Here is a 23,516-nt window from a genome sequence, read left to right as displayed (position 1 = left end):
ACTGTACTGTTGGCGTTTCCACACGCCTCTGGAACACTCTGGTCTCTGCCCCCCCGCTCCCGCCCCGCTCTCTGTGTATCACAGTAACTCATCAGAGTCTCCCCTGCCTGCCTTCCCCCCTCCCCCACATTTCTGGGCCTGGCTTTCCCTCCTCTCTCCAGCTCTCTATGGGCTGGGCCTGGGGTGCCTGCCTGCCCCTTGCCAGCTGCTGGGAGGGAATCTGAGCCCCCGAGGTCTGGCGCCGGGGCCCCAACCCTGACGGGTGGAGGAGCCCCAGGGGCCAGGTGGGGGCCTGTCCCGGCTGTCAGCACCCATGATGGATGAGGGGTGGGGCGGGGAGAAGTCGAGGGGTTGGAGTCATGCCACAGAGAGAGGTGGGGGCTGGCCCCCTGGGTTCTGCCAGCAGAGCCTCTGCCACGCACAGCTGGGGGGCCCGGGCGAGACCCCACCCAGCAGGGGTGTTTAAAGGCCTGAAGGGTGGGTGCCATCCTGTCCCACTCGGCATCATGGGCACCTGGGCCTTCCCCGTGGCGCTTTTCCTGCTCTGCCTGACTTCTGAAAGCCTGCAAGGCGGTGAGGGCAGAAGGCGGGCAGCTGAGGTTGCTGAGGTTGCTGAGGTTGGGTTTGGGGGGCCTAGGTACAGCCCTGGGCCAATGCTAGGGCTCCGGAGAGAGGGAGGTCCGGGTGTGAAGTCTGTCCTGGGCAGGGGATGGATGCCTGGGTCCTGCTCCCTCTCCACCTCTGGGGTCCCCACCCCGAGTCAGCACCTCCTTGCTCCCCAGGGCTACCTCCATTGTCTCCAGGCCTAGGGAAAGGTAAGCAGTCCCTCCTGGCACTGGGGTCAAGGAAGAGGGCCTGGTCTCTCCCCCAGGGGTCTGGGAGCCCTCTGGGGGGAGAGCCCCAGATGTTCCCTACCTAGTTCTAAGATCCTGATGTGGGCCCCAAGAGAGCACAGGGTCCCTCCCTGTCTTCGTAGCAGACAGTCTCGTCCATGGTCAGCTCAAGTGTGTGGAGCAAAGACACCCCACACCTTTGGAACAGGAATGGGATGGGGCATGAGAACATCCCAGAGGAGGCGTTGGAACTAGGTGTTCAAAGGGGGCAAGCTGTGACAGGGAAGGGGAAGCACATCCTGGCAGTAAGACAGGGCAAAGGCCTGGAGGCAGGGCAGGGGGGAGAAGACAAAGGGGCCCAGGGACGGGGGGAGGGGGCCAGAGTGTCACAGAAGGGTCTTCACTCCAGGAACCTGTGGGGTCTTAAGGGTGGGAGAAGGGGATCCCTGCTGAGACCAGATGCACCTGAGCTGCAGGAGGGAAAGAGTAGGAGGTGTGGCACCAGGAGGATGAGATTTCCGGGAAGGGAGGCATCCCAGAGACACTCCAGAGTCCGAATGGAGGGTAGAGGCCGACACACCCCTGTGGGAGGCGCAGGGGATCTGCCCCCTCCCTCCATGACCCTGCTGCTGGCTACTCACCTGACTCTGTCCTTGCCCCTCCTGTGACCAGAGGGGAAACTGAGGCCCAGAGAGGGGTTCCGCTCTTGCAGAGCGGGGGGGCGGCATTCAGGTTCAGACCTTTGCCCCCTCCTAAGTTCGCCCCCTTCTCCTCAACCCACAGGCTTAGGGACCCCCAATGGCTACAGATCAGGTAAAGCTGGCTGAGAGGGTGGGCAGGGTGGGAGCAGCTGTGTCCTCTGAACAAGGGTGAGGCACCCCAGCCCTTGGCCCCTCCTGGCCCCCAGGCTCAACTTCTTGTTTCCTCCACTCAGGCTACGGCCCCCCCAGTGGCCTGGGAGCAGGTGAGATGGGCAAATGGGATTTGGGGGTTGGGAGAAGCAGCTGGCTCAGAATATGTGGGGACAGTGCTGACCCCCTCCCCGCCCCCCCCCCCACATACACATCCCCCACCCACCCCCACCCCCAGGTAGAGAAGCAAACCAGCGATCCCTTGTGGCAGGTGTAGGTCTCTCCTTTTCCTGCTGCACACATTCCCCTCCCCCCTCGGAATCCACCAAGACGGCTCTGGTGTCCTCTCACCCGTGGACCTGCCCTGGGCACCCCCAGTCTTTCCTCTCCCTGCTTCTTCCCTGTGCTGCCCCCGCTGAGCCCCACTCCGGGGCAAGCAAGCATGGCTCACTGCATGTCCTCTGGGCCTGCGGGAGTGGAAAGAGGGGAGTGGGCTCCAAGGCCCCCTTCCTGTGCACCAGCGGTCCTGTCCACCCTCTTTGGGATGGACCGACCGGAGCTGAGTTCCCATAGGCCTGCTCAGAATGACCGGCAGGCGGGAGCAGGGGTCCTGGGCGACCCTGAGGAAGGGGATCCGGAGCCCCTCACCTGTGCCCTGGGTCTCCCCTGGCTTCAGTGGGGCTGTTCAACCTCAGAAGCCAGGTGGGCCCTGCCCAGCCCCAGCTCTGTCTCCCCACCTTTCTCTCACACCCCTGTCTCCATTTGTCCCTCCAGGATTTGGGAACGGGAATGGCCTGGGAGCCCAGCCAGGTGAGACTGGTGGGCTCTGGGGGTTGGTTTTCTCCGTCTCCCTCCTAGACCTTGGAGGGGAGGGTCAGGATTTTTTAAGGATTGAGGGGGCAGATCGGGAGCCTTCTGACTTGCTGTTTCCGGCTGGGTCTAAGGGCCTCGTACCCCTATGCCGGGTAGACCCCAAACCTCCCCAGTTCATCCCTCCCTCTCCCGATGGGCCCCCCAGCTCAGAATGGCTACAGAACAGGTAGAGGTGGGCCCAGGGTGATGGGGAGCTGGGGCCAGGATTCTAGAGGTGCTCCTGAAATGGGATCCGAGACCCTCACTTGATTCCCATCTCCCTCCCAGGCATTGGAGGGGGTGTGAAAGCCCAGAAGCCAGGTGAGCCCCCCACCCTGTCTCCCCATCTCTGCCCCCTGTTATTCCCTTGTTCCTCCCTGACCCCCTCCTGCCCTTTCTCCCCAGGGTTTGGGAACGGAAATGGGCTAGCAGCAGGGGCCTTCCCAGGTGCGGTGGCCCAGCCAGGTGTGGTCGCCCAGCCAGGTGCGGTGGCCCAGCCAGGTGCGGTGGGAGAAGAGGGATGGGTCTGACATGGGGCTGATGAGGCCGGGTCAGCATCAGGAGTGTCTTCTCCCCGGCTCCCCCAGGGCAGAACTGGTGACTTACTGGAGGTGGAAGGGGACCATAAGAGTTCCTCATGTCTGGCTGGGGGAGGGGAGAAGGGCACCCTTGCTTCACCCCCACCTCAGCTGGGACCCCAAAAGCCCCCTGCCTCACCCCACAGCTCAGCACAGCTATGGAGCCCCAGGAGGAGGCTGGGTCGCTGGGATCCCCTCACCTGCCACGTCTTTCTCCCCAGGTTTTGGAGGTGGTGTGAAACCCCAGAAGCCAGGTGAGACACCCCCCGTCCATGCCCACCCTCCTGTCCACCTTGTTCTCTGTCTGGCTCCCTTTGAAGCCCAGTCCCCTCCTTATGCCGTCTGGCTCTGCCTCCCCAGCATATGGAAACGGACTGGTTGCTGGTGCCTTCCCGGGGCTTGGAGCCCAGCCAGGTGAGGACACCCGGAGACGGGGCCCCGGGAGGGAAAGGAGGTGCGGGTGGAATGGGAACCAGGGAACCAGAGGGGGAGAAAGTTGTGGGGAGCGGCTCAGCCTCGGTCTGTGCCCAGGCCTGGTAGGGGGATGCAACCTCAGCAACCAGGGGAGGGGAGAGTAGCCCTCTCTGCACGTCCCCAGCTCGGGCACCGTGTCTCCCTCTCAGGAGCTGTTCCCCTCATTGGGCTGCTGCTGCCACTCCTGTGGCAAGAGCCATGGTCTCGGGGAGGGCCTTCCCGAATCCCAGGCCCTTCTCAGGGCATGCTTCCTGCAAAGAGCAGTTGAGGGACACAGAGGTCCGGGGTGAGGGCAGCATAGGAGGCGGTGAGCCCACCCTCAGCAGCCACACTGGCCCAGCTCCAGCCCTGCCTTCCCTCTCTCCACAGGCCCTGCGGCTCAGGGACCAGGTAGGGGTGGGGGCCAGGAGGATATGGGGGGGTGGTGGTTCAAGGGAGCTCCAGGCTCCTTCACCTGGTCCCTGACCCTTTCTCAGGAGTCGGAGGGGGCGTGAAACCACAAAAGCCAGGTGAGCCGCACCCTGTCCCTATGTCCCAGTCTCCTTTCGCCGGGTCTCCCGGCCGCCCCTTACTCCCTCTCTCTTTCTTCCTAGGATTTGGCAATGGGAATGGGATGGGAGTTGGAGCCCAGCCAGGTGAGGGCGCCCGGTCCAAGCTGGGGCACGTCAGGGACTAGAGGGGGCAGAAAATTGATTGCTGGCGGGAGATTGCTGGGGTGATGTCCCCATGTGGCTCCGAATAGATCTCGCAGCTCAGAATGGCTTTGGACGAGGGGTGGCGAGGGGGTGGGGTTGAAGCTGGGAGCCTGGGCTTCTGGGTCCCTCATCGGCTAGTCTCTTCCCCAGGTTTGGTGGGGGTGGAAAAGCACACAACCCAGGTGAACCCCACTGCTTGTCTCCCTGTCAGTCGTCCACATCCTTCTTACTCCCTCTTGCTCCCTCTGTCTCCCCAGGATTCGGGAACGGGAATGGGCCGGGAGGCGGCGCCTTCCCAGGAGCAGGAGTGCAACCAGGTGAGGGCCCGGAGCTCCAGGAGAGTGGGGGTCCCTGAGGTGGCCAGGTGTAGTTATGATTCAGGGGCCTGACCCTAGTTCGGAGGGAGGACGAGGGGCCAGGCAGCGCCCCCCCAAGTCTTCCCCATGCCCTGGGGGATGTGGGGGAGTAAAGCCACAGAAGCCACACGAGACCCCCAGGCCACCGCCTTCCCCAGCCAGTGTGGCAGACCGCCGGGGGTGGGCAGGTGGGGGACAGGCCCCTCCAGAGCCTGGGTCGCTCTGGGGGAGGACAGGAAAGGAGCATGAAGGCAACAGAGAGGCCAAGGCGCCCGCCGGGTTTGGCAGGGAGAAGACTGCTGGCTGGGGCCCGCTGAAACACCTGTGGGTGCTTGAGCTGGGGCCTCCAAGAGGGGACCAGAGAGGGTACAGGCTGTGGAAACAGCTCAGCGGCTGAGGCGGCAGGAGCTGGCACTGAGCCTGCGGTTGGTGACAGGAAGCAGTGTCCGTCCGAGTCTTCCTTCCTGGCTGGTTGACACACATGGTGGCGGTGATAACCCAACCAGGTGGCACCCAGGCAGCGGGGGTGGCGTTCAGGCTCCCCAGGGGGCTGGGCCCCAAGGGCAGGTCAGGGACTCAACGGGGTGGGTATGGTGGTTAATTCAGAGCCACAGGGGCCAGGCTTCAGGGGGAGCCTCAGAAGAGAGGCTATACCCAGAGCCCTCTTGTTTTCCACCAGGCCCTGCAACTCAAAACGGCTATGGACCAGGTAGGGGCGTCCCAGGGCTCTGGGGACACCCAGAGACGGGGACTGGACCCTCACCTGCTCCCTGTCTCACCAGGCTTTGGAGGGGGTGTGGAGCCCCAGAAGCCGGGTGAGCCTCGCCCCTGCCTGTCTCTTGCCACCTCCCCCAAACCTAAGCTCCCCTCCCCCATTCACACAGCCCCTATCTGCCCCCCAGGATTCGGGAACGGCAACGGGCTGGCAGCCCAGCCAGGTGAGACTGGTGGGGTCTGGGTGCCCGCGTCTAGGCGTCCTCTCCCCTCCAGGCCTTGCGGAGGCCGGACTGGTAAATAATTGAGGGAGGGCTGAGAGAAAGCCTCCAGGATTCTAGCTTTCTGGCTTGGCTCTGAAGGGGGCACCTTCACCTGTACCTCAGCTGGCCCCAAATCCCCCCAATTCACCCTTCCTCTCCCACAGGCCTAGCGACCCAGAACGGATATGGAGCAGGTAGGAGCGGGGTGGGGAGGACCGTGGGGAGGCCTTGAGATGGGGGCTCCCTCGTCCCTCACCTGCTCCTGTGTCTTCTCCAGGCTTTGGTGGGGGCAGGAAGCCCCAGAAGCCAGGTGATTCCTGCCCTGGTCTTATCTGTATCCATGAACCCCCTGAAGCCAGAGCACCCCCTACTCTCTAAGGATCCTCTCTAGGATCTGGGAATGGCTGGGAGGCAGGGCTTCCCAGGGGCCAGGCTTTACACGGGGGGGGGGGGGGGGGGGGGGGGTTGGTTTCCAAGTGCTGGGGAGATGGAAAGGTGAACTGTGGCCTGGGAGGGGCATGAAACCTCAGAGGCCCCTGTGAGGGGAGAGGTGGCCTCCCAGCCCTAGCCAGCTCTGTCCTGCCTCCTTCTGAGCCCCTCCAAACACTGTCCCTCATCCCCATCCAGCTTTCCTTTCCCCCCACCCCCCATCCCCCCACTTATGACAACAGGAACCCATGGAAGGCAGCCAGGTCTGGGTCCTGAGGGTTGGGAGAAAAAGCAGGAGCTGGGGGTGCGTGGGGACCAAGAGGAGAGGTCTGGTGGGGTCCACATCAGCCTCTGCCTCCCCAGGCCTAAGTGAGGGGGGGCAGTAAGATCCAGAAGCCAGGTGAGCCTCACCCCTCCCTGTTTCTCTCCACCTCCCCCAAACCCTGAGCTCCCCTGCCCCCATTCACACCCTGTGTCCTTCTGTCCCCCCAGGATTCAGGAACGGCAACGGGCTGGGAGGCCAGCCAGGTGAGACTGGTGAGGTCTGGGGGCTGCAATTCTGGGCGTCCTCTCCCACCTCCCTCCGGGCCTTGCAGGGGCAGGGCTGGTGACCATTTCAGAACAGCTGGGGGGACCTCCACCTTAGCCAGCCCAGCCCCCACCCTCAGCTCACCCCTCTAGCTCACAAAGACTACAGAGCAGGTGAGGAGAGGAGGGCTTGGGGGGCAGCGCGTCTCTTCACCCAAGCCCCATTCTGGGGGTCCTGCCAGACTCAGAGGGTAGAGCAGACGATCGCATGGAGGTAGCAGAGGAGGAGGCCCCAGGTTTCTGGCTCGTCCCCTGGCCTCCTTCCATACCTGAGCCTCTCCCGTCCACACAGGCCCCGTGGTTCCCATCAGCTACGGACCAGGTAGGGAAGCGGGCGCTGGGGCCGCCAGGGTTGTGGAGGAGAGGCCCAGAGATGGGGAGTCGGCGGCTCACCCGGTCCCATCTCTTCTTCAGGCGTTGGTGAAGGCGGGAAGCCCCAGAAGCCAGGTAAAGCCTTTCTCGGTCCCGGCCCGTGATAACTGTGTCTTGTAAGAAGAAATAAGTATTCGATCTCCGGTTCTGGCACAGAGCTCCTAGAAGCGTAGTAATTTCCTAAAGGCCGCAGGAGGTGTTCTTTTGTTATGTTAACGAGCCGCCTAGGGTTGGGGAGCTGGTTGCCAGGGGATCCCACTCCGTGATTGGGTCCCACCTTCGATCCCATCCTTTGAGCTCTGGGGAGGAGGCAGGGCTGGGGAATGAGAGGCTCTTCCGGCGTCGGCGGGGCAGTGACTTAGTCCACCGGGCCGCGTAACAAAGCCTCCATGAAAACCCAAAAGGCTCGGAGGGGGCGGAAGCCCCTCGGGCGCTCCCGCAGGCCCTGGGCATTTCTTCCCTGCACTGGTCCTGAGTTCTAGCCTTTCTAATAAGCCTGCACTCTGAAAAGTCAAATGTTTTTCGGAGTTCTGTGAGCGGCTCTAGCAAATTAGCCAGACCCAGAGAGCTCGATTTCTAGCCGGTGGGTCAGAGGCACAGGTGACCCCTGGACTGGGGATGGTTCCTGAAGTGGGGGGTGGGGCACTGAGCCCTTAACCTGTGGGCTCTGACACCGTCTGCTGGCACCTGGGCTGAGAGACACCGTCAGACACCCAGCTGGTGTTGGGAGAGTTGCCTGGCGCCGGAGGTGGGGGGGATCCCAGAAAGAATTGGGACTGGGGTCAGGCCCCCACCCCTCTCTACCCCCAGAAACTGTCTACTCCCCCCACCGCCCCATTCCCCCTCATGACCCACACCCTGTCTCCCAGTTTACAGGAATGGGCTGGGAGCCGGAGTCTTCCCAGGTGAGGGGGCCCAGCCAGGTGAGGGAGGTAGGGGCAGGCCCTGGAGTGCTGGGGGGTGGGGTGGAGACAGGGGAGGACAGGGCACGGGGTCCCGTGGGGCCAAGAGTTGGGTCCTGGAGAAGAGAAGGAGCAGGGTGGGGTCCCCTCATCCTGCTTCTGTCTCTTCCCAGGCCTGGGAAGGGGCATGAGCCCTCTGAAGCTAGGTGAGCCCACCCCTGCCCCTCATGGGCCTTGCCCTGAAGTCTGTGCACCCCAGCCCCTGTCCTCAAGCCTGCTTCTCTTCCCAGGATATGCCCCAGGGCCTGGGCTGCAGCTCCCGGCAGGTGAGTGCAGTGGGGGCCTCAAGAGGGGAGACAGAGCTCCTTCTTAGAAACTGGAGGTCTCAAGCCTTCTGTCTCTCCTGCAGCTCTTGGAGGGGGTGTGAAACCTCAGAAGCCAGGCAAGTGAGAGACCCCCCCCCCCATGTCTATCCTGCACCTCCTCCTGCCTCCTTCCAGAACCCTCCCCCACCCCACCATTACTGCCCCTCACATCCCTGCTTTTTCTCTCCAGGATATGGCAATGGAATTGGGGTGGGGGCCCAGCCAGGTGAGGCTCCTCGGGTGGGGCTGGGGGTGAAGGGATGTGCACCAGGAGGGAGGTGGGAGGGATGTTGCTGGAAGGCAGAGGGGCTGGGTGGGCCAACAGCAGGTGCCATGTTAGATGTGGGTCACCTTGCCCCCCTAGCACTGCAGGAACAGGGCTTTTTCTGGCCTAGCCAGTGCCCCGCCCCCCCCCCCCCCCTCCCGCCCAAGCTGTGTCTGTCCTGGAAGCCGCTGAGGGCTGGTGGCTTGGCCAGGCTGAGGCCAGGAGAGCAGCCTGGGGTAGGCGCCAACTTGGGCTCACTGCCCTCCCCCCCCATCTAGGTCCCTGCAATGGGAGGGTCCCTCCACTGCTGCTCCCCAGGCCTCCCACTTCGGGGGTCCCTTCTAACAAAGGGGGCGGCTGGGGCCCCAAATCTCAGCCCCCTCCCCCAGTGCAGAATGGCAAGTTCCCAGGTCAGTGTGGAGTGGGGTCTGGGGGGCAGCAGGGGATACCTGGTCCCAGGAGGGGCTGGGTCTAGCTGGGCTGCCACAAGCCCCTGCCCATTCTCCAGCTGAGCCTGAGGCTATCACAGAGAGCCACCTGAGGGAAAGCCTAAACTGGCCCTGAGACCCCACGGGACCCCCAGTATGGCAGCCCCGCCCCCAGCCCTTGCACCAAGGGCAGCCTGCAGCACTCCTGACCCTCCCTGCCCTAAGCTCACTCTGTCTGCCCTAAGCTCACGCTGTCGCTTGGCTTTCTTCCTAGCACCGACTCCGGCCATCCAGTGGGGAATGAAACCTCAGAAAGCAGGTGAGAGTCTGTCACTCCTCCATCATCCTTGTGCCCCGCGTCCTGATGCCACACCAGGGTCACTCCATCATCCTTGTGCCCCAGTCTGCCTCAGCTGTTCAGGCTCCTTAGGGAAAGGAAGTTCCTCCCAGAGTTTACCCTCAGTTTCTCTTGCTGCTTTCTAAGCCCATTTCTTCTGATTCCATTTCCTGTTGATAGGGAGGATCCCTTCCTCCTCTTGAGAACCCATAAGGTCCGTCCTTGACCCCCAGGGCGTTAGGGAAAGTCTGGGTACTCTCCGCTGATCTCTGTTCTCCCCACAGGATACCGGTCCCCGAACGGCTATGGAGCAGGAACAGAACTGGGTGAGAAGGCCCTTCCCTTTCCTGCCTCTCCTGTCCCTAGCTCGAGAAGAGTGGAGTCAAGAGACTTTGGCTGACCACCCCCCCCCCAATCTCTATCCCCATTTCCTCTCCCCCAGGCTTTGGTGGTGGCCTCAAGCCTCAGAAAGTCGGTGAGCGCCTGGTCCCCTGGGTGCAGGCTGCCACTTTCCTTATGGCAAGCCCTCCTTGCTCCTGTCTGTTGCCGCATCTGGCTCTTTCCCGATGTAGCCGGCACATATTTACTGTGCACTAGGCCGTAATTATGGCCAGAACCAGGTGCCACCCTGTCTCCGGTGAGGGCAGAGTGGCAGACTGAGGCACAGTCCTGAGGTGGAAAGGGAAGCTGCCCAGAGGGAGGTCGGGAGAAGCTTCTGGAAGGCGGGACACCAGGGGTGGCACAGGGTTAGCCGACTGAGGGTGGGGAGAATGTGTGAGTCCCTCTCTGGGTTGCTTCCGAGTCAGTCTGTGTGTCTGCTGCCTCCTGTCTGTCCATGAGCTGGTCACCCTGGGCCCCTACCCCCACCACTCACCCAGTCTTTCTCCAACTTCTGTCTTGCAGGGTTTGGCTACGGGAATGGTCTGGGAGCCGCCGGGGTCTTCCCTGAGGCCCACCTGCAGCCAGGTGCCTGAGGGCGCTGGGGTGGGGTGGGGAGCACTGGACTCAGGGGTACTCCTGTCTCTGACCTTCTCCTTCCTCCAGAGTTCCCTGGGGCCAATGGCTTTAGGAATGGTGAGTCTGGGGAAGAGTGCAGGCGATGGGGGGAGGGGCATCCAGGGGCTGGGAGGAATCACTGGGATCTCTTGCAGGGTTCAGGGAGGAAGCGCCAGTCTACCCCAAGGCAGCAGCTCCAGGCCCTGAAGGAAATGGTAGGAAATGAGTGTTTTGGGGGTGAACCCTGGCAAGGGCCATGGGGACCACGCCAACCGGGTGGGGGCTTCTGAGGCCCTGGATGTCCTGCTCTGGTGGGGACAGGTACCCACAGCGGCTCTCCTTCTGCAGGTCAGGCTGGGACCCTAAGGGGCTCCTCTTGGCCCTCCGTCCAGCCCTGGGTGCTTGCCCTGAAGCCTGGATATGGGGCTGGAGTTGCATATCCAGGGGTCAGGAGCCAGCCAGGTAATGGGCTATGTGGAAAAGCATTGTGGGGTTGTCCCGGTGGCTGTAGGGAGCTGCGTCCTGGGCCCAGGCCCACCCACAGCCCTGGAGAGAGGGAACAGGACAGGAACAGGGTGGGTAGGCAGGAACGGATGGGGTTGGAGGAGAGGCGAGGGGCAAGGGACCCTGAGCATGAACCTGGATGCTAGAACAAGAAGGGGAAGTGACAGACCCCAAGTGAAAGCCACTGGGGACTCAGTGCTCCCACCTTCTGTCCTCCCCCCCCCCCCCCCCCCCCAGGCACATACGGACAGCTGAGGCCAGAGCTGGGCCCTGGACCCTTCGGTGAGTGGCAGTATCCCAGGGCCTGGGGTGAAGCCGGGAAGGGCAGGAGGACTTTGAAGTCCTCCGGTGACCTGGTGCCCTGGCTTGTCTGTGCCTTAGGCAGCCCTGAGGTGAAGAGAGGTGGCAGTGGCCTGCTGGGAAATGGCTATGGAGGTGAGAGGCATCACAGTGGCCCTGTCCCCCACTCACCCGGCGGCTGCCCTGGGGCTGTCCCTGGGGCTGTCCCAGCCCTTGGGAGGGATGGCAGGCTCTCAGGTCACCTGTAGGTCTGTGCTGAGTGACTGATCTTAGACACCAGAGGAGCGAGAGGGCTCAAGTCGCCTGGGAGGTGAGGAGGGGTCCAGATTTCACCGGGGCCCTGCCTCCTCCCAGGCCACTGTTCTCTTGGAAAATGCTGAGCGCCGAGGCCCTTCCATCACCACCCATCCTGAGTGCCTCAGAACCACAGCCCGGTGTGGGTGAGGACGACCAGACCCTGGGGCTTGGCTTCTGGCCTGGGGTCTCCTGCGGGCTGAAAGTATTAATAAAGACCACGTACTTCCCTGTTTGCCTCCTTGTGCTGTGGTAGGGGGATCGCTGGCTGGGGTGGGGCAGCCCCAGCCGGCACCTCATTCATCCATCCCACTTCTATCCATCCATCACTTTGTCCCGCTTGAGCGGGGGAGCCACAATCAAATTAGAGGACGTGTGCATTATTTATGTGTAAATTTATAGTCTATTTATTAGTTATTCCACTAAAAATCTTTTTCTTTTTAATTTTTTAAAATGTTTTTATTTTTCATTTTTTGAGAGAGAGAAAGATAGAGTGTGAGCAGGGGAGGGGCAGAGAGAGAGGGAGACAGAATCCAAAGCAGGCGCCAGGCCCTGAACTGTCAGCCCAGAGCCCGACGCGGCACTCTAACTCACAAATGGTGAGATCATAACCTGAGCGGAAGTCGGACCCTTACCAACTGTGCCCCCCCCCCCGCCGGTGCCCCTCGAAATCTTTTTCTTAAGCCTTTCACTTGCTTTCCAATGTTATTGTACTAATTAACTTTACAATTTGGATGTAAAACTCACTCCCACATTCTTGGATGAATGCTCAAGTTAGATTATGAGTTTGCCAGATCTGACTTCTCCCTGAAGATTTAGCATGCCTTCCAAACCTGATGACCTCAATTCCCTTATACACTTCAATTACACACATAATCTCCTTGATCTACAAAATCCAACCACTAAGTTCTTTCTGAGTACTTAAAGGGCTCTTGGAAATGAAGAAATCAGACATTTACCATCTCCGATTCCTGAACGCTTTCAAACATCTTAAAAAGCCAGTTACTGACCCAGTATCAGTATTTGTGATACTGGATTGCCTGTTTTTCTTACCCCACGAGTACAGATTTTCTTGCACAGAAATGTGGACGCCCAGTAGTCTTTTTGCCCGCCTCCAGCGTGGAGGTGGCACGGGTCGGGACTGACCCGCTGTTCCGAGCTCCTACTCAGGGGCAGGCCCGTGCCAGAACCATCTCTCTGAGCCTCTGGCTTATGGCCTTTTGCCCTTCCAAGCCCACACCTCTGGCGACCCTCACAGTAATACAAATAAGGCTTAAGGTTGATCAGCTTTTAGGAAATTCTATAAACATCAGAATTCCAGCCTGATTTTTCTTAGCCAACCTCATTTGATTTGCTCTCTTTGGGAGTCCTAGATTTTTCCTTTTTCACAGAACTACTCATTTAAAAAAAAATATCCAACTAGGTGTCTCCGTGGGTTAAGCGTCCGACTTCAGGTCATAACCCCACAGCTGGTGAGTTCGAGCCCTGCATCAGGCCCTAAGCTGACAGCATAGAGACTGCCTAGGATTCTCTCTCTCCTCTCTCCCTCTCTTTCTGCCCTTCCCCTGCTCATGCTTTCTCTCTCAAACTAAAATAAAATATCCAAATAGTCTCGTCTTTCTCTGCCCCAAGGTATACACTAAATCACATCTTTTTACTGATGTTAGGAAACCACAAGCTAAAGGTGGGGCCACTTAGGCCAAGTCCCCAAAGGGGAGCTTAGTACCTTACCTACCTTACTAACTGCAGTTCCAACCTCCCTCCGGGAAACGAAGTCTTAACCAGTCAGGGATTTTCTAGTCCGCACTACTGGGGTAATGTCACATGGGCCTCACCACCCCACCTGAAGGAATATGAGGTAATCTACCTAATTCTCCTCTGCCCCCCTCCTCCCCTTTCCCCTCTAAGAGAAGGTGACCTTGCTGTCACAATCTTTTCTTTAGCTAAACTTTCTTGCCCCACCCTCCTTCCTGTAAAAGTCTTCCATTCTGCCCAACTCCTTGCAGCTCCCTTCTACTTGGTGGATGGGATGCTATCCAATTCACGAATCGCTTAAAGCCAGTTAGAGCTTCAAAATGACTCAGTTGATTTTTTGTTAACAGTAACAAAGGATTAGAAGCTAACATCTGGGCACAGGGCCCGCCCAGCACACTGTCCTTGAGTGATATCCTGCCTAACTCACCTAGAAATTAAAAAAAAAAATTTTTTAATGTTTATTTTTTAGAGAGAAAGAGAGGGAGAACACAAGTGGGGGAAGGACAGAGAGAGAGGGAGACACAATCCCAAGCAGGCTCCCGGCTCTGAGCCAGCAGCACAGAGCCCGAGGCAGGGCTCAAACCCACCAACCATGAGATCATGACCTGAGCTGAAGTCGGATGCTTATCTGAATGAGCCACCCAGGCACCCCAAAATGTTTTTTTTCTATATGATTTGCTTTTATTTTTTATTTTGAGCTCGAGCGACCGAGGGACAGAGGAAGGGTGGGGGGAGAGGGAGAGGGAGAGGGAGAGAGAATCCCAAGCAGGCTCCATGCTCAGCGAAGACCCATGACGCCGAGATCATGACCTGAGCCGAAATGAAGAGTCAGTCACTCAATCAACTGAACCACCCAGGCACCTCTCACCTAGAAATGATCTAATATTTTAATAAAGGTTTCTATATTCCAGTTTTAAAGAGAGTTACCATCCCTTCGTTTCTGATTGTCACCCACCCATCATTCATATCTTAACAATAACGCAAATGCTACATGTCATCAAATTTTGGGTTTTTTTTTTAAGTTTTTAAGCATATTAAATATATTTATTTTGACAGAGAGAGAGAATCCCAAGCAGGCTGCTTCGTTCAGCACAAAGTTCCGCTCAGAACTCCCGTCTCATCACTGGGGGATATTATGAGCTGAGCCAAAATCAAGAGTGAGCCGCTTAAACAACCGAGTCACTAGGCCACCCCTAAATTTTGGTTTTGAATTCTCTTTTCTTTAAGATAATTGAAATCTGCATTGGTCTTGACCCACGTCCAGGCGCGCCTCGTTCCGGGACCGCTAAGTGCAAACCCCGGAACAGGAGGGCCGCCCTATCGCCTCGTTGGCCGCCACGGGAATGCAGCGACTCAGCCGACGCTAAGGCCAGGTGGGGGCGCCAACTGCGCGTGTGCAGCGCCTGGTCTCGGGGCTAGTAGGGGGTGGGGCCAAGGGCACCGCGGGACACCGTGATTGGTTGAGACCGTGGGAGGGCTGAAAGGAGACGCTGACAGAGAGCGCTGCCGCCTCTGATTGGCCGCCACAGCAGCTCGTTCTACCTGGCGGGACGCACGCGAAGGCCGCCAGCGCACTGACCCGTGATTGGCCGGGTCGGCCCCCGCGCGGTGCGTGGCCGCCGTAGGGGAGGGAGGAGGTCGCTGCGCCGCAGCGACGGCCAAGCTGGCGGCGCGGCTCCCCCGCTCCCGCTCGAACCCGCGGCTCGTCCGTGCCCGCGGCCACTCGCGGCTGGGTCGGTCCCGCACGTCGCTGTCGCTGAGCCCGCCGCCCGTGCCGTCCCTGCCGCACCCGCCACTGCCGGGCCTGCCGCCCGGCCTGAGCCCCACGCCGCCGCCGCCGCCGCCCTCGGCGCTCGCCCTGGCGGAGCTGCCGCCTCTGCCCGCGCTTCCGCTGCGGCCCGAGCCGCTGGCACCCTGGGGTCCCGGCGCCCACCTGGCGCTGCCGGAGCTGCCTCCCGAGGCCTGCGTGCCCGCGCCGCCCGCCGCCGCGCTCGCGCTGCAGGACCTGCCGCGCCTACCGGCGCCCGCGCCGCCGCCCGCGCACCTGCCGCTGCCGCCGCTGCCCGAGGCCGCCGTCGCCGCCACGCCCGGGCCTGTAGGCGCGCGCGGCCGCCCGCCCCTGGTCGCCGAGCCGCCCCCGCAACCGCTGCCGCCGCTGCCCGCGCGGCCTTCGCCCTCCAACCTGCTGGCGCCGCCCGCGCCCCGCGCCCCCTGGCTGCTGCCCGCCTTCCCTCCGCCGCTGCCGCCGCCGCCGCCGCGGACGCCGCCGCCGTACCTCTTCCTGTCGCCTCCCTGCTGATGGCCTGGCCCTTGCGAGGCCGTGGACCCCGAGGGGATGCGGGCGGGTGAGTAGGCCGTCCTGCCTGGGCACCGGGGCTGGGCGCCCTTACCGCCTTCGCATCTGGCAGATTGAGAAAGCGCCGGTGAGAGCCTGGACTGGGGAAGCGCGAGGCAGTGTCAGAGGAGAGGCCCAGGTTTGGGGTGGAAGGGGCAAGTCTAAAAATAAATTCGTTTTAAGAATAGGGTCTTTATTCCGTTTTGCCCTACTGCCCTACAGCGAGCCTCTTGCCTGGTTATTTGAGAATGTAACTCATCCCTTGTGCAGATAAGTTGGCTGCTTATCCGGGGCGGTGGGGACAGGGGGCACGGGGCGCTTGGCTTGAGGAAATGAAAACAAGACTTCAACATGTTCTGACTGGGTATGCAAGGTGTTCCATTTTCCCTTATAAAGTGAAGGGTTTGGATATCATCACTAAGGTCCTGTTCCTTTGCATGTGTATGGTTTCTGGGAAACTTGCTGCCTTGCAAGCCTTGAGTCCAACTTTCTTTTCTTGTTTTTAATGTTTATTTATGTTTGAGAGACAGAGCATGAGCAGGGGAGGAGCAGAGAGAGGGGGAAACAAAGAAGCCGAAGCAGGCTCCAGGCTCTGAGCTGTCAGCACAGAGCCCGACGCGGGGCTCAAACTCACCAAACACGGGATCGTGACCCGAGCTGAAGTCTGACGCTTAACCCACTGAGCCACCCAGGTGCCCTTTGAGTCAGACTTTGGACTGAAAGAGACTTTGGACTGAAAGATTGTGCAGGTCTGGATGCACCAGAATAGCAGCGGTGCTGATGGACAACCGATATTGGGCCCTGGAGCAGCAGCCTCACATGCAAGGCCTAGGTCATCCCCAGGGACGGGAAGGCTCCCAAGGTGAGTCATGAAAGGAAGCCCCTATTCTGTCCCCGTCTTACTTGCCCTCCCCTCCACCCCCACCCTGCCAGGTTCTCCCCAGCCTGTACAACTCAGAATAAAGTTCCCTTTGTTACTCAGGTGGCTTGGGCTCAGGTAACAGGCAGATGTCCTATCTCATTGGGCTCTTCCACAGCAACTCGAGCGTGGTATCAGGAAGCCAACTTGACCTTGGGCAACCTCTGAGAGCCTGGAACCCACTAGCAAAAAAGGCAGTATATGAATTGCTTGTGACTGCTTCAGCAAGCTGCCACAAATTGGAGGGCTTAAAATAAAATGAATTTACCAGAAACCCCCAATCAGGGTATTGCACGGCTGTGCTCCTTCCTCCCAAGGCTCTAGGGGAGGATCCTTCCTTGCCTCTCCAAGCTCCTGGCGGCCCCTGGCGTTCCTTAGCTTGTGGCCACATCCCTCCAGCCTCAGCCTCCGTCTTCACACGGCCTTACCCTGTGTCTCACATCTTCCTCTTTTGACACCTGTCATTGGATGTAGGCCCCATCCTGAATACAGAATGATCTCATCTTGAAGTTTTTAATTTATTTTAATTTAATTACAGCTGCAAAGGCCTTTTCTTTTGTTTCCTTTGCTTTTGTCTTTTTCTTCTTTTTCTTTTCTCTTGTTTATTTGTTTAGAGAGAGAGAGAATCCCAAGCAGGCTCTGTGCAGTCAGCACAGAGCATGACACAGGGCTCAATCTCAGGACTGTGAGATCAGATCATGACCAGAACCAAAACCAAGAGTTGGACACTTAACTGACTAAGCCACCCCGTCCCTTTTTCCAGTTAAGGCCAAATTCAGAGGTTCCAGGGCTTAAGACCTGGACATGGCGTGGGGGCCACCATGCATTCTATACCAGTAGTGTCCTGTCGCTGGGGGCTCCGGCCACCTTCAGAGCCGTCTTCCCAGCTTCCCTTATCACTCTATTTAAAACCCTATTTCTTGCTTGAACCTTGCTGTCCCTTGGAGTCCTTGGGCAGGAGCCAAAGTCACTGGTACCTTCATGATGACTCCCCTGCCCTTGTCTTGAATTCTGGCCGTGTTCCCATTCCTGCTGGTTTGCTGTCTTCACCCTCTTCACCTCCTGGAGCTCTCTTCTCCTCTCCACTGAGAATCAGACCAAATGGGAGGGACAAGACTGAATGTCCACTCTTTGTAAGAACACAGCAGTGAGGTGAGGGGCAACCCCCTCACCTCTAAACTGCAGACGGATAAAGACTGCTATTTGAAGGCTGACGGTTACAACAGAAAAAAGGTTAATCGCTACCCAATCCATGGCGTCTGACCAGGTTTACAAGGGAAACCGCCATGATGCTGTTAACAAAATCCTCTAGTCCCAAGTCGGCACCTGCAGTGGTCCCCAAGGTGTGTGGGGTGCTCGCTGCCTGGGCAAATTCTTGGAGTGACCCTGGGGGCGGGCAAGGCAGGCGTCTCCCTTCGTTTTACAGCCGGGAGGCCCCCCGGAGATCACTGCAGTTGTGACTTGCCCATCGAGGTCTGCCCGGCTCCGTTAAGCTGCCCACAGCAGGTGGTGAACAACTGGTGCCTTCTGTGGCGGGGACAGACACGGCGAAGGTGCTGCCCGGGGTGGACGGTGGCTCCCGGGGTAACCAGATCTCCAGGTGCGGTTCTCTGCGGAGACTTCCCGGCGCAGGGTGCCTGCAGGAGCGGGGAGGGGGAGGGGAGGCAGGGTGTGGGTGGGGTGGTGCATGCGGGTTGCTGTGCTGCCACCGGGAGGCCTGGCTCAGCCCCCCCCCCCCCCCCATCCCGGCACTGTGCTCTGGGCCAGGGTCTGGACGCCTTCAGGCTTGTCCTGTTTCTCACGAGTACATGTGGCCAAGTTCTCATTGCCCCCCCCCATTCCCCCACCTTGTTTCTGGGTCTGTAAAATGGGGGTAGTAACCCAGCAAGAACGGATATGCGACCTCGGGCTTCATCTCGTTTTGGTTCAGCGGCCAGCGGATCTGGCCTTTCTCCTAACAAAGTCTGGGGCCTTGGGCACCTCCGAAGCAGAGGCTGATGCTGCCCTTGGGCCGTACAGCCCCCGTGCCCACCCCATGCTCTCCTTGGCCCCATGATGGCCCTCTGACCTTTGGTTCCCGTCTTTGTCTTTGGGCCACACTTGCCTCCAAGAGCCTGGTGGGGGTGAGGATTGAAGGTAGCCCGCCCCCGCCCTTCCCCCCTCTAAGCCGGCGGTGTCTTCCGCCCACCTGAGCGGCCACGCCCGCCGCCCTCCGGAGAACACAGATAGGGCCCAGGTCTACCACCCACCGAAGCAGTAAGTGGGGCAGGCCACACCCCCCCGTGCCTCAGTTTCCCTCCACAGTAGTATATTGGGGCCGTTTTCCCTCCCCCACCTCTTTCCCCTGCGGAGGCAGTGGGGGTGGAGATTCCAGTGGATGTGATGAAGTGCCTTTGAGATGGTAACCGCGCCGAGGGAGTCCCCACCTCTCCATATCAATGACATTCCGGCCCCAGCTACAGTCCCCGCTGGGCCCCAACTTTAACCCTTTGGTTCTCGGATCCAACCAAGTCCGGGTGGACCTGGGAACCCAAGACCCGGCCTGAGTGAGGGCTGAGGGTGGGAAGCGCCTTCCAGGGTCTCCCCGGCATCGTCCTTGCTGCCCACCCCTCCTGTGGGTGGTTCCCCTGACCACCTCCGGCGTCCTCTCGGCCCCTCCCTGCTCTCGGACAGATCGTCCCACTTTTAACCTCCCCGAAGGCCTTGGGGGGAGGTGCGTTGTCTTCTCAAAGGGGGGAAAGAGTAGAGTTAGGTGGGAGAAAGCTGAAGCTTCCCCGGGCCCCCCACCACGGGTCTGGTTCCGATCGGTCTGGGGGTGTCTTCAGCCTCTGAGCACTCACCTCCCGTGTGTGTGGGTCTTTGTGCTTGAGTGTTGACGTGTCGAGCCCAAGAAGAATTGGGATCTAAAACAATTAGGGTCCTCAGTGCCACCTCTGGGCACGATGTGTGTGCAGCGCTCCCCCCCCCCCCCCCCCCCCCCCCCGCACTGGCCCTGTGACAACATTAGGGGTTTAAAGCTGCCTGTGAAACTGGGGGGTCCTGGAGGCCGGGCCCAACTGCAGGCTCTCGGGCAAACCGGGCTGGGTGGATCTCACTGTGCCGAGGCTGTCTCTGCGCCCAGGGATGGGAAAGACCCCCGGCCAGGCTGCCCAGGACGCAGGCGCTGCGGGAGGGTTGCCGGGCCCCTCCGATACCTGGGCTTGCTGCTGCCTCCTGACACCTGCTGGAACCTGTGTGGCTGGATTCCTTGGGCCCTGAATGCCTGCCTCTATTTGTCCTTCTCAGCCACCCCTCCCCGCCCACCCTGTGAAATCTAGGGCCCCAGGGCTGGATTAGCTGGACAAACCCCACGATTCCCCAGGCCCATCACAGCCTGCAGGGGGCTCTGGCCACTTGCCCCCCCCCCCCCACTGCCCACCATGTCCACCAGGCCACCAAGTCGGCCCCTCACAAGGGAGGAGCACCCCTTCCCCTCCCCCCCCCCCCAGCCAGCTGAAAAGCTGAACCTGTGGGGAGGCAAGGGTGTGGAGGCAACTCTAGCCACCAGCGTCTACCTTTCAGACCCACTCATCGGCCCACTTACCGGCGCTGGCCTCAGTCTCCATTTTATTAATGTTCATTTATTTTTGACAGAGGGAGAGACAGAGCATGAGTGGGGGAGGGGCAGAGAGAGGGGGAGACACAGAATCCGAAGCAGGCTCCAGGCTCCGAGCTGTCAGCACAGAGCCCGACCCTGGGCTTGAACCCACAAACCTCAAGATCACGACCTGAGCCGAAGTCAGATGCTTAAGTGACTGAGCCACCGAGGCGCCCCTTTCAGTCTCTGTTTTAGAGGGAGGGGCTGTCAAGCTTTTTTTCATCACTGAGCCTTTTGCAGATCTGATGAAAGTATAAACTTCTAAAAAATGCTAAAACCCATCCCCAGAAGCAGTGCACCCGCTCGAAGTTAAAATCCTTTGTAAACGAAGTCCCACTGAACAGGTGAAGAGGCACCCAGTGCATGCCACCCCCAGGTGTATGTGGGGGCCTCTCAGGCCTGCCCCCCCCCTTGGCCCTGCTAGATCCGGCCTGGTCCCAGCACCCCCCTCCCGGCCTCCGCGGGCGGTCAACGGGTGCCTCCCCGTGGGGCAGACGGGCCAAGGCCCTCAGGAGGAGGTGTGGAGGTGAGAGGCCTTCCCAGGTGAGGGCCCAGCTCTGCCTTGGAGAGTCCTCCCAGCCCCCCAGGAAATGGTATGAAGGAAGGCTCCCCACCCCTGTTCCTCTTCCCTCAGTTCCTAGCAGCCGGGAAGAGGCTTGAGGGAGTTCATGACCACCCCCCCAAAACGAGGGGCTCATGTTTGTGGGTCCCATGAGGTTTCTCACAGGGGTCTTTGTCCTAGGGAGGTTAAGGACCTTGGCCTTCCATAATCTATCCCTAGTTGGGGGCAGGATTTGAGCTGTAGTCTGACTCCCAGGCTGCCCCCCACGAGAGGAGTCACAGGCACCGAGGAGGTTTTCAGGACGGGTCGTCGTTCCTGGAGACGGTGAGCAGGCTTTGTCCCCTCGCCCTCCTCCGTGGTGTCTCTGACAGAGTGATCACTTGCTCCTCACAGGAAAGAGTGGGGTCCTGGGGCTTCACCCCCATCCCGGGCTCCTGTCTCCACTACTCATCCCCCTTCATCCCACAGACCCCTGCACGCCCCTCCCCAACTTCCACAACAGCGCCTTCATCCTTTGCCACTAGAGACCTTCAGCAGCTCGGCCGAGCCCTCAGTTTCAGTGTGGGGGGTGGGAAGGGCACACCTGAGCTGAGGTTGAAGTGGGGGGGGGGTTTCTAGGCCGTTGCCTGGGCGATGCCACCTGAGCTGGGCGCCGGCACCTGTTGCCGGGGGAACAGTGCGGGCGGGGCCCCTCCCTTGGGAGCAGCCAGGGCCACTGGGCTGAGACTGGAGACGGATCGGATTCCTGAGAGTCCCCGGCGGGCAGGGGGACAGGGGCGGGGGTGTGCGATACTGGGGGATCTGGGCGTGTTTGCAACGTAGAGTGAAACGGGGTCGCAGGGAGCAAAGACGACAAGAAGGGGTGGCTGGGGGAGGAGTAGGAGGCGGCTCGGGAAGGCCGCCGAGCCTCCGCTTCTCAGTGCAGAGCCTATTACTTTTATGACCCCCCCCCCATCCTTACTCCCCAGCTGGTCCTCAGTCTCCCCTTTCCTTTGTCCCTGTGTTCCCACCGGCCCGGATGTTCTTTCCTCCCCCGCTCCCGGTCTCCGTCCCGCCTCCCAGGCTCCCCACCCCACCCCCGCCGCCTACTCCCTGTAGCTCAGGCTTCACCGCTCTCAGCTTTGCTGCCCCTCCCCTGCCTCGGCCTCAAAACCCCGCCTGCGTCTGGGAGCCGGCCCGAGTCCCCAGGTGACACCCACAGCGGGTGTGCTGCTCGGCGTGAACCTGTGCCTGCCGGAGGGACAAGGCTCTCTTCAGCCCGAAGGTGGGTCGGGAGGGTCTGTGCAAGCTGGGTCAGACGGGCGGCAGCTGGGACGCCGGGACGTGAGTGCCTGCAGGGTGGCAGGAGCAGCGTCCGCCGGGCATCTGATGGGCAACGGGCCCCTCGAAGGGACACCGCTACTCCGCTGAGCGGGACTGTGAGACTGTGAGATTGACTTGTGCGTGTGGGGGTCAGAGAGGTGCTTTGCAAGAGGCCCACAGATGTGAGGACGGTCCTGGCCGAGGACACAGACTTCCCCACCCTCTGGGCGCCGAGACTCCCACCCGGCAGCACCTGACGTACCCCAGTGAGTCACGCGGGCCGTCTAGGATTAAGAAGACCTGAGGGGACAGATGGCGTCGGCCGGCCTTGAACTCCTGGGCATGACCCTGGCCGTGCTGGGCTGGCTGGGCACCCTGGTGTCCTGTGCCCTGCCCCTGTGGAAGGTGACCGCCTTCATCGGCAACAGCATCGTGGTGGCCCAGGTGGTGTGGGAGGGGCTGTGGATGTCCTGCGTGGTGCAGAGCACGGGCCAGATGCAGTGCAAGGTGTATGACTCCCTGCTGGCGCTGCCCCAGGACCTGCAGGCCGCCCGCGCCCTCTGCGTCATCGCCCTCCTCTTGGCTCTGCTCGGGCTGCTGGTGGCCATCACGGGGGCCCAGTGCACCACCTGCGTGGAGGACGAAGGTGCCAAGGCCCGCATCGTGCTCACCGCAGGGGTCCTCCTCCTCCTCTCGGGCATCCTGGTGCTCATCCCGGTCTGCTGGACCGCGCACGCCATCATCCAAGACTTCTACAACCCCCTGGTGGCCGAGGCCCTCAAGCGGGAGCTGGGGGCCTCCCTCTACGTGGGCTGGGCCGCCGCCGCTCTGCTCATGCTGGGCGGGGGGCTCCTCTGCTGCACGTGCCCCCCACCCCAGATCGACGGGCCCCGAGGACCCAGGCTGGGCTACTCCATCCCCTCCCGCTCAGGTGCGTCCGGGCTGGACAAGAGGGACTACGTATGAGGCGGAGAGCGTCCCCGGAAGCCCGCCGCTCAGAGCCCTGACCTTGTGCCGGATGCCCTGTGGCAACCCTTGCCCCCCTCCCCCGACGTCAACCCCTTCCCTTGGCGAAACCCGCTTTCCAGAAGCTCCAGTCAGGTCTGGCTCCAGAGGTGTGGCCAGCTGGCCCGGAAGAGTCCAGACGCTTTTCTGCGGGGGCGGGGGGGCCCACGCGTTCTTGTTTCCTCCACCCAGGCAGAGCGTCGCTGGCCTGCCCCCACCTCCCACCACAATCTGTCTTCTTCTGGTCCAGGACTCCGGCTGGCACTCCTCTTCCCGAGGCCACCCCTCCCCCCAGGAGCCTGCCCCTCACCTGAAGGGCAGCAGCTCCTTGGTTCCAAAATGAAGAGGGGATCCCTGCCCTGGAGCGGGTCCCCTCCAGCTGGCCACCACCTGCACCCAGAAGTTCAGGCCCGGAGGCCCAGCCCCTCACCCCACCCTCTACTCCCACCTGTCAGTAGGGAATAAACAGCATTTGTACCTTGGATTCTTCTGATCTGTGGTCAGGCAGGGAAGACCGGGTGGCCTTCCTGGGACTGTCAGTCCAAGGCCTGCTCCAGGACGTGTCCCGTGGGTACCTTCACTCACCACGCGAGGTGTGAGGGTGA

At 60.8% G+C, this 23,516-nt stretch overlaps 2 protein-coding genes and 1 long non-coding RNA gene across 37 annotated transcripts; all 3 read left to right on the top strand.

Annotated features, from left to right (window-relative positions):
• The first annotated feature begins 468 nt into the window (after positions 1–468).
• GREP1 (glycine rich extracellular protein 1) lies at positions 469–23,393 on the top strand. 34 transcript variants are annotated; one of them, XM_045461073.1, is made up of 36 exons: positions 487–573; positions 783–815; positions 1,768–1,797; positions 2,459–2,494; positions 2,825–2,857; positions 2,942–2,983; positions 3,261–3,368; positions 3,475–3,528; positions 3,958–3,978; positions 4,065–4,097; positions 4,182–4,223; positions 4,541–4,600; positions 5,319–5,348; positions 5,422–5,454; positions 5,542–5,577; positions 5,781–5,810; positions 5,894–5,926; positions 6,538–6,573; positions 6,926–6,955; positions 7,048–7,080; positions 7,875–7,910; positions 8,081–8,113; positions 8,198–8,233; positions 8,317–8,349; positions 8,463–8,498; positions 8,816–8,947; positions 9,240–9,284; positions 9,587–9,628; positions 9,745–9,777; positions 10,206–10,268; positions 10,347–10,376; positions 10,454–10,513; positions 10,647–10,760; positions 11,040–11,084; positions 11,184–11,237; positions 11,457–11,627. In XM_045461073.1, exons 1-36 carry the CDS (start codon positions 507–509, stop codon positions 11,480–11,482), a joined length of 1,638 nt encoding a protein of 545 aa, XP_045317029.1. In that variant the 5' UTR covers positions 487–506; the 3' UTR covers positions 11,483–11,627. The 34 variants fall into 34 exon arrangements, with proteins under 34 accessions (XP_045317030.1, XP_045317048.1, XP_045317039.1 ...); XM_045461072.1 differs by having other exon boundaries at positions 2,942–3,001; XM_045461082.1 differs by having other exon boundaries at positions 488–573; positions 3,336–3,368.
• Positions 16,089–16,957, top strand: LOC123589266. Its single transcript, XR_006708236.1, has 2 exons — positions 16,089–16,348; positions 16,469–16,957. It is a non-coding gene; the product is annotated as an uncharacterized LOC123589266 (long non-coding RNA).
• On the top strand, positions 20,123–23,097 carry CLDN9 (claudin 9). 2 transcript variants are annotated; one of them, XM_045461136.1, is made up of 2 exons: positions 20,123–22,350; positions 22,444–23,097. In XM_045461136.1, exons 1-2 carry the CDS (start codon positions 22,219–22,221, stop codon positions 22,870–22,872), a joined length of 561 nt encoding a protein of 186 aa, XP_045317092.1. In that variant the 5' UTR covers positions 20,123–22,218; the 3' UTR covers positions 22,873–23,097. The 2 variants fall into 2 exon arrangements, with proteins under 2 accessions (XP_045317092.1, XP_045317091.1); XM_045461135.1 differs by having other exon boundaries at positions 20,123–23,097.
• Positions 23,394–23,516: the final 123 nt, after the last annotated feature.

This window comes from Leopardus geoffroyi, chromosome E3 (genome assembly GCF_018350155.1).
Source record: "Leopardus geoffroyi isolate Oge1 chromosome E3, O.geoffroyi_Oge1_pat1.0, whole genome shotgun sequence".
Lineage (NCBI taxonomy): Eukaryota > Metazoa > Chordata > Mammalia > Carnivora > Felidae > Leopardus > Leopardus geoffroyi.
Note: the sequence above shows the minus strand (reverse complement) of the source record. Positions and strands in the feature narration are given on the sequence as shown.